At 49.0% G+C, this 16,781-nt stretch overlaps 1 protein-coding gene across 4 annotated transcripts in view; it reads right to left on the reverse strand.

Annotated features, from left to right (window-relative positions):
• Window positions 1–48: 48 nt before the first annotated feature.
• The window catches only part of Cd22 (CD22 molecule), a 27,421-nt gene continuing 10,688 nt past the window's right edge, over window positions 49–16,781 (reverse strand). Inside the window, exons 2-15 of one of the 4 annotated variants that reach the window (XM_015497129.2) lie at window positions 11,645–11,686; window positions 9,075–9,133; window positions 8,431–8,808; window positions 7,237–7,542; window positions 5,931–6,194; window positions 5,568–5,831; window positions 4,471–4,728; window positions 4,004–4,270; window positions 3,651–3,914; window positions 2,700–2,796; window positions 2,489–2,564; window positions 2,007–2,125; window positions 1,488–1,572; window positions 49–859 (exon numbers count right to left, since the gene is read on the reverse strand). In XM_015497129.2, coding sequence (XP_015352615.1) covers window positions 719–859; window positions 1,488–1,572; window positions 2,007–2,125; window positions 2,489–2,564; window positions 2,700–2,796; window positions 3,651–3,914; window positions 4,004–4,270; window positions 4,471–4,728; window positions 5,568–5,831; window positions 5,931–6,194; window positions 7,237–7,542; window positions 8,431–8,808; window positions 9,075–9,111 — 2,556 coding nt within the window. In that variant the 5' untranslated portion in view covers window positions 9,112–9,133; window positions 11,645–11,686 and the 3' untranslated portion in view covers window positions 49–718. Of the gene's footprint in view, window positions 860–1,487; window positions 1,573–2,006; window positions 2,126–2,488; window positions 2,565–2,699; window positions 2,797–3,650; window positions 3,915–4,003; window positions 4,271–4,470; window positions 4,729–5,567; window positions 5,832–5,930; window positions 6,195–7,236; window positions 7,543–8,430; window positions 8,809–9,074; window positions 9,134–9,590; window positions 9,980–11,644; window positions 11,693–16,781 lie in introns of those variants that run through there. The other 3 variants (XM_015497130.2, XM_048791030.1, XM_048791031.1) reach the window with 3 other exon arrangements.

Here is a 16,781-nt window from a genome sequence, read left to right on the forward strand (position 1 = left end):
GCTCCCCGTCCCCACTCTGAATCCACAGATGGGAAAGAGCTCACTGGCTCCTGGAAGTGGCCTCTGTGCCATTTTTATTATGCAACTCTTTGTACATTATCTTTGTTCTTCTCAGTGCATCTGCGCAGTCCACAAGACCCCGAAGGCAGGGGCTGTCACTGCAACGTCCTCCACGGAAGGCTTAGCTGGCTCGTAGACAATTTCTAGAGGAGAAGCCAGCTGGGGACAATGCCTCTGTCTATCTCATTTCTGTCCTTCCCTGGGATTTCCCCAGGAGCAGAAAGTGAGCATAGGATTAGTGGGTGGCAGTGGGGGTGGGGAGGTCCAAGGGACAAGGAAGACAAAACAGTGTCAAATCAATCCCAGGGCAGTCGGGGAGGGCTCGGGAGGGGATGGATGGTGGCAGTGTCTCGGGTGTGGGACACGGGGGGCTGTACAATCCTGGACGGGTGCATAGGTGAATTTCCGGGTGGGAAGGAGAATGGAAAAAGATCAGGAAGGTCAGGGTTACCAGTCCTGGGAAGGAAAATGGCTCTGAACCAGACAGACACAGGTTCTCCTCAGTGATTGTGTGTGTGTGTGTGTGTGTGTGTGTGTGTGTGCAGGGAGATAAAAAGGTCCTGTGACTTAGCAGCTGAACAGCTGCAGCTGGGGACACCCTGGGGTTTCCTTGGCCCCATTGGCTCTGGGCACATCCAACGCAGCCTGTGTCCTGCTGTCAGTGCTTGAGAGTCACATAGTCCACATCTTCTGGTGCCCGAGGCCGCTCCCCAGTCCCAAAATGAACGAGCTCCGAGTAATGAATCCCGTCATCTTCTGGAAGATTTGGAGCCACGTTCTCGTAGTCACCCTGGGAAAGCTACACGGGGGTAAGCCTGGCCTTGCAATGGGGGCCAGCCTCCCTCCACCTCCCCCACTTTTCCCTTGTTCCACTCGGTGAGGGAGGTCTAAAAGCCTACACAAGAGTCCCTTTGTCTAGAAACTAGCTGTCTTGTCCTTTGGTCACAGAGGTCCCTACCCTGGCTCCAACCACAGCTCCGCCCATGTGTCCCCCAGATTCGTATGCTAATGGTGTGTGGAGGTGTGACCTTTGAGAGGTGATTGGATTAATGGGTTGATGGGTGACTGAGAGAGTGGCTTTGTCATAAAATTGAGTTCTCTCTGGCATGCACCCCCCTTGCTGAGCAATGCCTCGTGCCACCTCAGAACTCTGCAGAGAATCCCCATCAGCAAGATGGCGCTCACCAGATGTAGTCCCTTGGCCTTGGATCTCCAGAACCAAGAAACAAAATAAATCCTTTTCCTTTATATATTACCCTGTCTCGGGTATTGAGTGATCGCAACAGAAAACAGACTAAGGCCACAAACCTCCCCCAGCCAACATCTAGCTTTAGCCACACTGACATCTACCCAAGTCCTTCCCCTGTGGGGCTCCCAGCTGAGACCAAGACCCAGGCCCCCCAACCTTCTCAGCCTTGGCCTCTTACCACATGACACTTCTGCACCACTGAGTAAGTGACCGTGTCTTCATTATTTGGGAGAGATCCTCGTGTTTCTGAGGGGCCTGTACCTCTGAGAGGGAGAACAGATGGAGAGCCATCAGTGAAGTGCTTCCTGTTAACTCTCTTCCTTCTCCCGACTCCCTTAGTGCCCCCAGCAGCACCCCAACCTCAGCCCTTTATGGAAAAACACAACTCGCTGTCTTCCACGAGCCCCATGCACACAGTAGGGGCTAATAAAAAACGTGTGCCGGATGAATGAGCATGCATGTGTATGAGTCACCGCGCCTTAGCCTCTGTGACAAAGGTTGGCTTTGGGCACACATGCTCTTGGCTTGTAGAAACAGGTCCCGTTGTGAGGCCTGTTACTTAACAGAGGTTGTTATAGAACAGGAATGAGGTAATAGGTAGATGGTGTCAGGAGGTGCCTGACACAGAGCTAGGACACTATTTTCCCCCTACATCCCTCCCAGGCTGCAGGACCCACCCGTCCTGTACCCTCAGTACCCAGTTCTTGGCGTGTCAGTCTCTGGAAAGCGCAGAGTAGCATAATTAGTGCCGTCTTCCATCATCGGATTGTAGCATCCCAGGGAGTGGGGCCCTTCAGAGAGAAGGGTCCTTCTAACCTGGGAGAGAGGCAGGGTTGCAGTTCTGACTCTCTCTCCCCACCCTCCCCCAGCCTCTGACCCCATAGAGGACATTTTTTTGGTACCAGGGATTGAACTCAGGGGTACTTGGCCACTGAGCCATATCCCTAGCCCTATTTTGTATTTTATTTAGAGACAGGGTCTCGCTGAGTTGCTTAGTGCTCGATTTTGCTGAGGCTGGCTTTGATCCTCCTGCCTCAGCCTCCTGAGCCACTGGGATTACAGGTGTGCACCACCACGCCTGGCCCCAGAGGACTTTTGATCACTTTTCTTTAGCTCTTCACCTCGGTTCCTCACTCCACTTTAAGGGCTGCCCTGCATTTGATCTTCCTCCCATCCTACCTTTTTATTCCTCACAAAGAAGCTCCGACCATTGGAATTTTCCTGAGGCCCCTGTTGGCTCCGAGTCCTCTTCCAGCTAAGGAGAAGAGACAGGCTTGGTGGGGGTCAGGGAATGAGAACAGGACCCTGTGGATTCAGGAGACTGGAGGCTTTGGGCCTGAGTAACTGGAAATGGGACGAGCCAAGGGAGGGGGCAGCAGGAAGAGCTCACTTTTGCTGAAGCTTCACCCCCCAGATGACCAGGATGAGGATGGCCAGGCAGATGCCAATTCCCATGGTCGTTCGCCTGCCGATGGTCTCCGGGCTATCTAGTAGAGAAAAGAGTCACAGGTTCGCTCTGCACTCCAGCATCCTTGACTTATCTCTGCATCCAGCCCCCGTTCTTCTTCCCAGCACATCTCCTCTGTGCATGGGAGAGTGAGGCAAGAAAGATGGAGAAGGGCCCTTGGTTAGAAGAAGGATCTCTGGTTAGGAGGAAAGCACTGTCTTTCCCCCAAGCAGGAGTTTTCTGCAGGCCTGGCCCTCACAGAGCGCAGCATCCTCAGCCTTCTAAACAAGTACAACTTTCCAGGCGTTTTGGACACACTATCAGCCCTTAAAGTACACTGGTTCTTCAACTCAGCAATTCCACCTAGGCATTTGTATCTTGTGCCTGTCCTTGTAGGCATGCCCAAAACAAGGGTTTACCTGCTCAGCCTTGAAGAGGGGGCTGGGGAAACTAAATGGGCAGCATCCATTCAGGGGACACAGTGCAACCCTTAGAAAAAGAGGCAAGTCTCAAGTTGTCCAAAAAGTGGAGACCCAGGGCATGGCGTTTCTATGCAACGCGCCAGTTACATTTCCTGAGAGAGGGACCCAGCAGGAGCTCACGAAGCCTGGAAGATAGGTGCAGCCTGAGGGAATCCTGGACAGAGGATTCCCTGTCCAGAAGGGGAGGTAGGTGGAGAGGCTCCCGTGAAGCAGGACAAGGCGATTGCTCCAGCGGTGGCAGCAGGAAGCTATGGAGCAGGGAGTGTAGCTGGGCTGCTCTGGGCAGGAACTGGGAGGGAGGAAGCGGACTGTAAAGACTGTGATCTAGCAGCATAAGGCTTAGTGGTGGGAGGAGCTTCAAGCGCAGTCAGCACCAGAAAGGAGCCTGAGAAGAAACAGAAAGGGGCCTTACAGTAGATGGTGAGGGTGCTGGGGGGTGACTCGCCCTCGCCCAGCTGGTTGACCCCCTTGCACCAGTAGGAGCCCGAGTGCTCGACCTTCACAGGATCCAAGCTCAGCGTCTGGCCAGAATGCTGGAGGTCTTGGTTGTTCCAGTCAAACCAGGTGTACTGTGAGATGGGAGGGTTGGCATCGCTCTCACAGGTCAGGGCTGCCTTTCTCCCTTCCATCACTCTGTCTCCTGGGGTAATGGACACCCACAGCCTCCGAGGTGCATCTGAAAGGGGAAAACAAGTCAGGGTCCAGGCAGCTGGTCTCCGGGTCTCTGCTGGTCTCCACTCTCAGCCTCCAGCGCCAGCCACTCACATAGCACTTGCAGCCTCCAGGCCTCAGATGCTGACTGTCCTATGGAGTTTTTGACCAAGCAGCTGTAATTTCCAGCATCTTCCGGGGAGACGGAGTCAAAGTTCAGTTCTCTTCCTTTTGCTTCCAGAAGACTTCCGTTTTTCTTCCAGAAGAAGTGGACTTCTTCCGGGTGGCTCTTTGAGAAGTGGCATTGAAGTCGGACCTGGTTCCCAGCATGAATCTCTGACAGGGAACTGATCTGCAGGACCTTCACCTCCTTGGGAGCATCTGCAGGGCCAGGGCTCATGCTGACCTCTCAGATCTCTTCTCCCTCTGTTGTCTCCAGTACTTTCCGTCCCCTTGGTCTCAAGGCCTATCTCCCACCCCTCAATTCTCTGTTGAAGACTGTGACCCAGGTCCCACCTCCTCGCCCTTCCATCCCAGATCCCATGGGGCCACCTCCCAGGTCCCCCCACCCTGTCACTCACACTGGACATCCAGGTCGATGGGAGAAGCTGGCAAACACCACTGGTTACAGGCGGAACAGGAGATGGGTGGGGTGTCCCAGGCAACGTTCTGAATCTTCATCACCTCATGGGATGGCTCATTCCACAAGCCTTGGGGGCTCCACTCATACCGGGTAACTGTTGGGTTACTGGAGTTGTACCTACAGCGCAGGGTCACGCTGTCTCCTTCTCGAATCGGTGTGGGGCTTTCAATCACAGTGGTTACCCCCTTGGGGGGATCTGGGAGTAGACCAGAGAGGTGAATAAAGTAAGGCCAAGCCATGATGCCTCTTCCTGTCTGAATCCCCGACCCACCTGCCCCTGTATTCACACAGCTGCTCCATGGGGAGCAGAGAAATCCCTGCTTCTCTGTTGCACCTGTGTCTATTTGACCTGGCTGTGACTTGAAGGAGGACAGTACAGTGGTTAAGAGCTCTGCTCTGGAGTCAGACTGCCAGATCCTGCCACAGAAAGTTGTGTGGCTGCGGCTGCAGGCCTCGGTGTGCCCCTCCTGTCCAATGGGGTCCTGAGAAGATCACACCTTGCAGAATTCTCTCAAGGATGAGCTAAGAGGATGCCTTAGAGCAGTGCTCAGTAAACCACCAATCAATGCCAGGGATGCCTAGAGTTTGGGGATCCCTATCCATCATGTGACATTTCAGGGCCCACAGATCTCATGATCTCAGTGACTCAACTTCTCCAGTGCAACCCTTAGAAAAGAGGTAAAAGAAGTTCTACCGATGGAGAGGTAATGAGACACTTGCTCCAGTTCTTGAAACTTTCAGGACCTTTTCTGGGACCGAGCTGCTGCCTGGCGCCAAGTCTCTCTGTTCCTGGTGGAGCCCAGCATCAGTTATGCATTCATTCAACAAACATCTGAGCACCTGCCAAGACTCAGGCCTTGGGCTAGGCAGATGCTGGGAATACAATTGTGATCCCTGAGAAACTTGTGTCGGAAGAGCCTGGCTTCTGCTTGTTCTCCATTCTAGGACCCAGGGACCCCCTCTGCCCCCTCTGTCTTCCTCCTCCCCCTACTTTCCTCTTCTCTCCCAAGAACCAGAGGCTCCGTGACTGCTCACATTGGACGTCCAGCTCGGCTTCCTGGCCAACCTGTCCAGAACCAAGCCTGTTCTCTGCCACGCAGGCGTAACGCCCTGCATGCCAAGTAAGGACCTGGGTGATCCAGTATTTCTCTTCTGTCACTCCTGGCACTTCCTTCCCATTGTGATACCAGGTATAATTTGTTGGAGGAGGGTTGGCCGGGGACGTGCAAACCAGCTCTACTGACTGTCCCTCCTTAGCAGGTGTGTGGTGGATGTAAACCTCGGAAACTGTCGGGGGATCTGGAAGAAGGGGCAGAGGTGAGGCGAGAGGTGAGGGGAACCCTGTGACATGAGCAAGCAGCCACTTTCACCTCCACCCTCAGCTCCGAGGAGGCTCACACAGCACTTTGAGGGCCACTTCTTCCGACATTCCTAAGCCTATGTGATTGGAGGCCTGACAGCGGTACTTCCCACCACTGTCCTTGGTCACTGAGGACAGAGTTAGCGAGAGATTCTTCTCCCCCAGGAGGGTCCCGTCCTTGAGCCAGGATACAGTGCCATGCTCTGGGTTGCTGCTGGTGACCTGGCACGTCATGGTCACGGACGCCCCTTCCATTACAGTGGTTTCATTGGGAAAGACCTTGATCTCCAACTTCGGGGTGTCTGGAGGAACAGAGGGGTGATTGGGGAGGGGACTGGGACATGTGTAGTTCCCTTGTGGACCCAGGTGACTGTCAAAGCCTCCTCACTCCATTCTCCTTCCCCCTTCTCCACATTCCCTCTACTCTATGGTCCCCACCTGCATCTGCCAGGATTCCTAACTGTCATTCAGAGCTTGTCAGTGCCTGCTTGAAGCCATCCAGTGGATTCCACACTTAGAATAAAACCCCAAACATGTCCCACAGTGCAGGAGACCTAGAGTCCTCTCCTGCCAGGTGGCCCTCGAATGCTGTGAAGTCCAACCTCTCAGGCCCTGGGCCTCATCACACACACACCGGGGTCTCACCCCGCGGCTTTTGTACCTGTTCTTTCCTCTCCCTGGAACCCCCTTTACCTGCCCCAGTCTCTCTCTCCATTCAAGGTCACCCTACATATTCACCTTCTTCAGGGAAGTCCCCGTCCATACCGTCACCCCCCAATCCTAACCCTGCTTTATTTATTTTTTTCTCAAGACACATACAACTTCTACAATTAGGTTCTGTGTTTCTTTGTTAATCTATTTCTCGTCTGCCTGTCCCACTGCAAGGCTAGCTTCATGTGGGCAAGAACTGGGCTCCCTGCTATATCCACCCTTCCAGCTGGCGGCCACTGTAGGACCCGGCACCTGGTAGATGTGCAGTGAATATTTATTGAATGAATGAATGAATGAATGAGGCACAAAATAATGATATGAAAAGAATTCCCACAAGGGGTGAAAGAGAAACCCAACCAGATGATCCCACGCTATGGTGAGGATGGATCGTTTTATTTCTGTTAGGCCAAAGCAGAGGCTGAAATGAATCTGTGTCCCGAAATTCCAGAGCTGAGAGGGAAGTGGGGGGAGAGGCCGGGCAATGCCACGCTGCAGGTGATGGGCAGCAGATGGATTGTGCAGCCTTCTGTAAGGTAAGGCTCCTCTTACCCTTCAGGGGCTCGATGGGGCATAAGGGAGAAGGTGACAAGGACTGCGTCACTCCCGTGGGAACATGGTGTGGGGGGGACTCACGCTTCACGTTCAGCTGCACCATCTCTTCAGAGAGCACTTCAGCAGAATGCCACACCTGGCAGGTCAAGTTCTTCCCGTGGTGAGTCCACTCCGGTTTAAAGTCGATCTGGCTCTTGGTAGAGACAGTCTGGGTGGTAGGTGAGGAGGAGATGGTGGAGGAAGCAGGGGTGAAGGGGAGCCCCTTCAGGGCCCACCGCAGTTCAATGTCGTATCCAAAGCAGGTGAAGTTCAACAAGCAGGTCGCAGTGACTGTCTGGGACTCCTGAAGTTCTGGAGGGAGCTGGATTCGAGGTGGAAAAGGAGATTCTGCAAAAGAGTGGGGACAGTTCTAGAGGCCTGGGGACCTGGATTCCATCCCAGTCTTTTACACCTGTATTTAGAGGTCCCGTTCCAAAGAACCTGGGCAGGAATCCTTATCAGCTACCTCTTGGCTCAGTTGAGATACTCTCTGTCATTCCCTGGGGACCCTGAGCCTCTCTGGGGATGTATTTCACATTTCTTTCTCTCTGACTTGCTGATGTTTGCTTTCTAAATGGCTTCAAGTTCATGACTCTCTCCACCCCTAGGTGAATTGTACAAGTTTAGTTCAATGTGTATTTCTTAGCTTTGGTGACACCTTTCTATTTGTTCAATGGCTTCAATATGGGAGGCACCCAGGCACCGCGTCCTTTTAGTAGGTGGGCCTGTGTACAGCGAGCCCCTCCCCAGTGGGAACACTCTTCAGACAGCAATGTCTGAGTGACAGCTCTCCCCCTAAACACACAGCTGCTTAGAACCGACCACCAAAGAAACAGGCATGAAGTGACCACTCTCGCCAGGGCAGAGGCCCCTTGCTGCGTTTGATGGGTCACATCCACACCCTGCATGCGTGTCATCCGGCCTTGAGAGGTTAATTAGAATTGGTCCCCAACATTAATACAAGGGGAGTTTTCGTTTGAAAATTCATCTCTCCATCTAAGACCAGAAGCTTTGGCTACCTGGAACCCAGATGGCTAGAATGGGCGGGGGCTGAGGGGCAGGGACAAGTGCTCACGCTGCAGTTGGCCCATCTTACGCTGCCACATCACATAGCTAGGGCATCTCTTTGCCTGACCTCTGCAGGAACTCAGTTTGTGACTCCTGTCCCAGTGGTTGATTCTGTCTAGCCTCCCTCCTTATTCTGAGGTAAGCAGACGCCTTCCCCCAAGGCCTTACTAGAGATACTTAGGTTTACGGTTTCCATCCATTTGTCGTCCTTTGTCATCATCCTCAGCCCCAGCCGGCCGCTGTCATTGACCGACAATGACTGGATGCTCAGGGTGCAGTTGCTTTTTGAGTCTCCCAGGAACTGTACCCTTCCCTGCTGAGAAGGGGACTTCCAGTCCACTGTGCTATTATAGAGGACAGTCCCCACGTAGCATTTGGTGGTTTTGTCATACTCGTGATTGTGGAACACGACAAGCCTGTCCACTTGCGCATCCGTCTTTGGGATTCCGTAGGTGCAGGGAATCCAGACGCAGGCCCCTTCCCAGGCATACAAGGTGGCGGGGTGTTTGAAGTTCCACAGATTTGAATCAGAGAAAGCCAAATGTTCTGAAACCCATGACAATGATCAGAAAGCATTATTTAGGGCTACGGAGAGCTTTTGAAGGAATAGAGTTCTCTCTGAAGCTAGAGGGAGACACAGGGAGACCCAGAGGAGCAAGACCAAGAGAGGGAAGCTTCTCTCTCTGTGTGTACACCCTGCCTGCCCGCCCACCCCTCATTTCCTCTTCTCTGACCCAGATCTGTCCTCTTTCTCCAGTGCCCACTGACTGACATCCCAGAACCCAGGTACCCGCCTGGGCCACAGCCCTTACCCAGGAGCAGGAGGAGACAGGGACCGAGGAGATGCATGATGTCGTGTCTGGGCTGGAGCCTGAGTTGGGAAGAGTTTGTCTTTGAGCCATGTGGTCACCCACTTCTGGCCCATCACACGGAGCTCTGACCCCTTGCTCCTGATCCTGGGGGCCACGTCTGGTTGCATTGTGGGGATGTGGGACTTGGATGCTCATGGAGTCTTTTCTGGGTATGCGGTGCTTCTCCTTCAGCCCAAGAGCTTCCTTCCCTCCTTCTTCCTTCTCCCTCCCTCTCTCCCTTCATCGTTCATTCATCCATCTATGCTTTTCTAAAATTCCTGCCCAGTTCTCAGGCTCAGAATAGAGCAGATCCCTAGGCATCTTGAGAGCCAGGCTCCCAGAGAAATGGGGAGCTCTCTTGGGGACTACTGGTGCAGGATTTTGCACAGGGGGAAGATATATTTTGATTTGAAAGACCAGGAAAAAAATAGTCATTCCAAAACCAATAATGAAGTTCAAAGCCAGGAGAATATTTACAGAGAGCTGGAAGGTCTCAGGAGGAGAATATGGTCTAAGGGACCTGCTCATGCATCCCAGGGCTGAGTAGGAAACATCAGTCAATCAAGTGAGGGCAAAGGTCATGTCTTGTCTAAAGATGGTGGCTGTCTCAATCCAACCGACTGTTGTCCAGTGGGAATCAGCATCCCAGCGCTGTCTGACCTTCCAATGTTTCAGAAGAAGGAAGAAGCCACATTTGCACATTTAAATGTCCTGCTTTAAAAACAATACACAGGTGCCGGGGCCTTTGGTGCTATAATCCTAACAACTCAGGAGGCTGAGGCAGGAGAATTGTGAGCTCAAAGCCAGCCTTAGCAAACTTAGCAAGGCCCTGAGCAACTCAGTGAGATCCTGTCTCAAAATAAAAAATAAAAAGAGCTGGGGTGTGGTTCAGTGGTACAATTCAATTCCTGGTACAAAACAAAACAAAACAGAACAATAACAACAACAAAAAGTCCAATATACAGTGCTGGTCAAACAAAACTTATCTGTGGGCTGGAGGTAGCCCAATGCCACCAATTGGCAACTGATATTCTCTCTCTCTCTCTCTCTCTCTCTCTCTCTCTTCCCTCTCTCCCTCCCTGTGCAATAAGCTTACCCTCAACCATTCTACATTTTTACACAGAGTTACATTCACAGAGTTAAATTTAAGTCCCTATTTATATGGTTATGAACTCTGTTCTGGTCCCCAGGGAGCCAGCAGGATGTGCCAACCGAGTGTGTCTCCGGTGTCACCACAGACCCTGGCCCCTTCCACCAGCCCCACCAACACTTCCCACACAATATATCGCATCAGTGGCTGGCTCTCTGGCTGTTTATCTCTCCAGGCTGCAGGATACAGGCTCTGGGTTATTGGGTGACTGGTGACAGGGGAAAGCTAGGCTGTTGCTGAAGGCAGGAGGTGCTCTGTCCCCAGGTGTTGGGGTTGGCCTGGCCTGGGCATGGATTAGGGGTGAGGGGACGGAAGCCAGGTCAGATCCTCCCAGGCAAAACTGACCTCAGTTCTGCAGGCGTTAGCAATGTTTTATACAAAAAAAAAAAAAAAAAAAAGTCTTCAAAGTCAGCCACTTGGGAAAAGCTGAGCTTAAAAAATTAAGTAAGATTCTGAATCTTTTAATAAGCTCTATATACATCAGAAATCTCCAGACATGGGAGCCAGAGTGTAGTATATTACCTACACTTCTTTGGCCATGGGATCATTTTACCTTTTCCACCAAAAGCTTCACAAAGTCACAGGGCCATTTTCTGAGAGATAACTTTGAGCTCCCCTTAGGTGACAACAGGGGCTGGGCCATTGTACCCTTCTGGCAGCACCCACTAGTCACGTCCTATCAGGTCCTGGCTGAGTGGGAAAGGGACACAATGTGTGCCCACCTAAGGATCTCCCGACAGTCTCTGAAGCATAAGAAATGGGGACGCAGGCCAGGTGTGGTAGCATATGTCTATAATCCCAGCAGTTTGGGAGGCTATGGCAGGAGGATCTCAAGTTCAAGGCCAGCCTCAGCAACTTATCAAGGTCCTGAGCAACTTAGCAAGACCTTGTCTCAAAATGAAACATAAAAAGGGCTGGGGATGTGGCTCAGTGGTTAAGCACCCCTGGGTTCAATCCCTAGAACAAAAAAAAAGGAAGAGAGACCCCGGCCCTATAAGAACTGTAAGGCTGAAGGGACAGGATGGGGCTGTGTGTGGAAACAGGTCATTAGGTTCAAAAGGCACCTGTCCAGAACTGCCTGCTCAATAAGGGCCAGATTAGGGCTTTGTGGGACCTCTGAGCCAGCTTCTCCAGCTCCATCATTCCCTCCTGAACATCCAGCGGCCCATTCCAATCTCAGAAGACTCACCAGACCTGGCCAGGGAGTGCTCAAACACAGGGTCTGTCTACAACCTGTTGCCATGCAAGCAAGAAAGAGGAAAGGAGGTCCCCCCTATATTCCCAGCTCTGGGAATTGTGCCCAACACATAGTAGCCTCTCCATACTTGCTTTGAAGCAAAAAAAAAAAAAAAAGAAAGAAAAAACAAAATGTGGCTTTTACCTGTCTCCTCGTGTCTTCCCTCTTCAGAGACCCTGGCGACATCTGCAAGTGAAACAGGAAGTACACTGAAGTCTCCAGTGATTGATTTTTACTCTCCTTGGCCACACCTCCTGCCTCTCGTGACTCTGAGGGTGACCAAGAGGCATCATGGATGTGGAGAGGAGGGAAAAGAAACAGTGGAAGGAAGGTGGGCTTGGGGTCAGGTTGAAAAGGGGCACGTCCATATCTATGGTCAGGTCTTAGTGTCCGTGGGATGGGTTTTCTGTATCAAATTTCCAAGCTGGTTTCTCTACAACTCTTCACATCATTGTGCTTAAAGGTATTTGTAGTTTGGGGACACCATCTGGTTACAGTCATTCCCATGACCTTCCATTCTGGACAGAAATGGCGGGAAATCTGCTCACTGACACTGATGCTTCAGAATCCCCAGGGTGGAGGGAGGAGCGCGTAGCCATCAGGAAGGAAAAGGCTATCTTGCATGAAGTGTCACCGAGTGGGAAAGTCTCAGTACTGAAACCTCACCACTTTTATCAAGTTTCTTGTTTTTGAGTATCTCAAGAGCAGAACAAGATAGCAGCCCAAACTATGCAAATCCTACAGATGATGCAAGAGGCTTCTGAGAAGTCTTCACTTTGACACCACTGTGCGTTAAGGGCCACTGGCCAGAGGAATGGAAACTGAAAGAGTAAAAACAACTTCTTCAAAAAGTAGTGCTATTTTTGAAAGATGGAGTAGGAGGATAGTTGTCCCTTAGAATCTGAGGGCGATTGGCTCCGGAACCCCTCAGATACCTGATGAACCCAGCCTAATTCCATCTTAAGATTGGGAGCCATCTCGTCACGAAGTCATGAAAAGTAATTTCTGTTTTACTATAAATTATTGCGATTTCTAAACTTGCTTGGAATGCCTGCCCGTGCCTTGAACTCACCCATGATAATAACCTCTCTGAAACCCTAATGGCACCTCATTAATTCTGGATTTCCCTGACCAGATAATAACCCTCTCTGAAACCTTAGTGGCAACTCAGAATTTTCTGATGTTGGGATCTAAATATACTCCCTAAGTGTTGAACCATTTAGACCATTAACCTACTACCTGCCTTTGTATTATGCTTGTCAAAATCCTATTATCTGTAAGTTCTCAAGACACCCTCCCCACCCCGCTTTTTGCAACCTCTTGTGCTAGAAAATTGCACTCTTAGAGAGCTGGGATACTGTTCTCTAACCCACGGATTTCGGGAGAGACAGTCCTGTCTGGTTGGAATTACAAGCTTGCTTTAATTTGATTTAAAATAGGAGTTAGTGGTCTGCTCTTTGTGTCATGGTTTAACATTTGGAGGCCTGAGTGAGATCAGACCACCAAAAATTCTGAACCCGGACCTTCACTCTGGGACTCCAGGCTGGAGAGCCGCTCTGGGGAGTGTGCACCTTGAGACATTCCAAGGCCCTGGGGTGTGACTTTGGTTTATCGGATTGCTGGAGTGAACTGCAGCCCTAAAACACTTAGCAAGCATTTGGTGGAGGAGGCCTCCATAGGTAAGTGGCACCTTTATAACATCTGGTATCCAGTTAAGAGAGATCTCTTCTGGGGACAGAGAGGAGCCTGGCGAGGCACATACACTCCTGTCCAGGACAGTAGCAAAGTGTCGCTCTGGTACTGGTTCAGTAAGGAATTCCTCCGGAAGGACAGTGAGGTACCCGATGGGGTACGCACACACTCCTGTCTGGGAACATTAGCAAGACATTGCCCTGCTCCCTCGGTTTTGGCGCCTGGTTCTTGTTTTCTTGTGTCTTGTTCTGTGTTCTCCATGTTTTTTCCTGCCTTTTTGTTGTGTGTCTTCTCTAGTAGAAACTTAAGACAATTGAACATCAAAATGGGTAATAAGGCAAGCGAGCCTGACGCCCCTTTGAGCTGTGTTTTAAGGAACTTTGGTAAACTTTACCCCCCTTAGTTAAGTGGGATTAGGGAAGCAATGTTTTCTTCCTCTAGTTGGCTGCCTTGAGAACACCCACTGCAGAGGTAAATGCCTGCTGGGGATCTAGGAAATGAATATCCCCCAAATTAACCTGCCATTAGGGCACCCTGGGAACCCCTACCAAAATTAACTCTTGGAAAATTCCTTTAAAACCCCTTGTTCCTCCAGATCAAGAGAGTCACAACCTTTGGGACGGATTCCCCCGTGTTTCTCTTTTGTTAGCAAAGCAATAAACCACCTTTTCCCTTTTCTCAGAACCCTCTCCTCATTATGAAATTGGCATTAATTGGCTTCGAGGACAGGAACCAAACTTGCAGTTAAAGATTTTGACACCCCAGGTGGGATTCCAGAGGAGCCCCCACTTTCTTGGGGAAGCCTAGCACTCCAAGCAGCTGCATGCCAAGGATGTAAGATGAACTTTTTGAGAGCTGACTCCTGGAAAGTTAGGAGACATGCGAGCGTGCCTGGGGTCGGACTGAACCAGAGGAGCTATTCCTGTAGGTAAAAGGAGGGACTGAGGGACTCCCAGCAGCTGCCGAAGCCCCTTTTGCTTGGGGGAACCCCCGCCTTCCTTCCCTGCCCTGTGAGGATTGCTCCATCTCTGTGTACTTTAAAAAAAAAAAAAAAAGGAAACTGAATGCAGTCAAGTTGCCACACTGAGACCCTTGGTTTTACACTTCTGGTTCCCCCTTTGTGAGAACATCTGGTCCACTCGTGGGAACATCTATGGTGCCACTGGTGTGGGAGTCATGGTAAATGGGAGTTGGAAACTTGGGGAGATTTTTCCCTTATCTGGTCTGTCTGTTTTAAAGGCTCCTGTCTGTCAGCCATAGTTTGGAGCTCCTATCTGTCTGTCTTTCATTGTCTTTGTATCTGTTTCTGGCCCTTTAAGACATGGGCACTAATGTGTTGATATTATAGATTGTTTCTTGGGAATAATCTTGGCTGAATGGGCTACTTATAGATGTAAATGTGTCTAAGGAGACGATGTTTTACTGTAACAATCTGGTATCTGAGTGGGTTTTTGAAGCATGGTACATTCTTGCAGTTAAAAGTTGGCTTGTCAGAGATCAAATAATTAATAAGGAGTCTTAACAGTCAAAAGCTGAGTTGGATGCAAAGGTGCTGCCTCTAATTCATGAGCATAGCAGGACTCTCAGGAGGATCCTCCCCCACCCATAATTCAGCTCCTCTTTATTCTCTCGCCACTTTCTTTCTTTCTGGAGGATATGAGCACCCGATGGCTACTTAAATGCAGCTAATGCAGCCCCAACTCTTGGAAATTCAGGAGAAAGGTATCCCAGCCTAGGTAGCTCTCAGTCACCGTCAATACAGAGCAGGTGTGTTGGGCTCTGCCTTCTGAAGCCGTTTCCTACTTTTCTGTCCAGGCTCAGAGAGCAGTTGTCGTGACTACACAGTGTCCCAAGTTCTGATCTGCCTTAGATGTGTGGAGGTAACCTCAGCCAAACTTTAACTTCAAATGCCCCAGGTACGCTTCTCCTGCTTCTCTGTAGGGGGCCAGAATAGAATAGAAGTGCCAGCTTTTCTGTTCTCACCTCGTACCTTAGACCTCTTAAAAATAGCTGAACAGCCTATTACCAAAAGGTTTACTTCCCGTAAGTTAGGAGCAGGCTTTGGAGCAAGATTTATCCTGTTTGTCACTGAGAGAGGAAGACAAAACCTAGGAATAGCCACACAAGGAAGTGGACCTGTAAACAGCAAATGGCTTAGTTCCTCTTAGTAAGGAACTTAACATCATAGCTTTGTTCCCAAAGTCAATAGGAAGTAAGGTATCATAATTTTAGATATTCAAACCTGTCCAACTACCAACTAGGAAAAAATGGTTAAAATGCCTTAGGGTTGAGGTTTCTGCTCAGAATAACAGTTTTCCCAGCTCCTTCCTGACCTAAGCCAGGACTCACATTGAAATGCAAATGGAGGCGCAGTAAGAGACCAGTCTCAGACCCTAAAACAGGAGAGAGAAAGTGCCCTTTACCTGAACTTATATTAGACTAAACCAAAAAGTAAATTGTATGATACTTTACTAATTACTGGCCGTTCATTTTTTCTAGGACTCTTGCTTTTTCTTAGATTCTGTATGTTTTGAGCCCATAATTTTGATCCCACAGACCTAGGTTAATGTTTTTCCAATCAGCCCTATTTTTTATTCAACTATGGAGATTTTAACCAGTGCAATGGAGATTTCACCTGCAAAAAGCTACAAGGCCTTTGCTATTGTGTTATGTGTGCACACTTCTGTTATATGTTGCGTGTCTATATGTGCATATGTCCATATATCATGTACACGATATGAAAATTGGCAGATATATAAGGAGCACTCATAAAATTTAGAAAAAAAAATGAATCCAAATACCTTTAATTCACATGATTTAAAATGATTTAATTTAAATTAGGTAAACAGATGAAAATAAATATGGTTAAAATTAGACTTAACTCACAAGTCTCTCTAGGTGGTCAAAAAAATTAATAAAACATTGATGTCTATAACATGTCTAATATTCTTTGGTTCTAGAAATTTTCTTCAACAAGGAAAAATGGCTAATACTGTTCAATATACTTCTCTGACATTTTGGTAAAATAAGTAAAGTAGAATTGACATGAGATTACTTATTTTTATCAGTAATTTTGTTTGTTAGACATCTGATTAATTTACAAGGTTAAAATGCTAACTGTTAAATATACTATCAAGTACTCTTAACTCTTTAAATTCCATTGGGTAACATTATTGATGTTTTCATAAATTGGTAAATGAAAAAAAATTGCTTTATCATCACTAAAAAGGATTTACTAAAAATTTAAAGTCCCAACAGGCATAATTCTGTATATTAAACATTGTGTTTGCATGAAATGGTAAACAGATGTAATTCTATATACAAAGGTTTATTGAAGATTTTAATATGCAAAGGCCCAAAAGTTTCAACTCTTCCAATTAAGAGTGATATAAACAACAAAGTGTTTCTTTTTTTTTTTTTAAATGAAATAATTTGTCTAAACTCAAAAATTTACAAGAATTGTTTCATATTGTGAACAAAAAGGGGGATAACAGATAGAAAAGAGAAATTAAAATTAAATTAATCATATGAGTTGGTTATATACATATATATATATATATATATATATATATATATATATATATATATA

Source organism: Marmota marmota, unplaced genomic scaffold, assembly GCF_001458135.2.
Source record: "Marmota marmota marmota unplaced genomic scaffold, marMar, whole genome shotgun sequence".
NCBI lineage: Eukaryota > Metazoa > Chordata > Mammalia > Rodentia > Sciuridae > Marmota > Marmota marmota.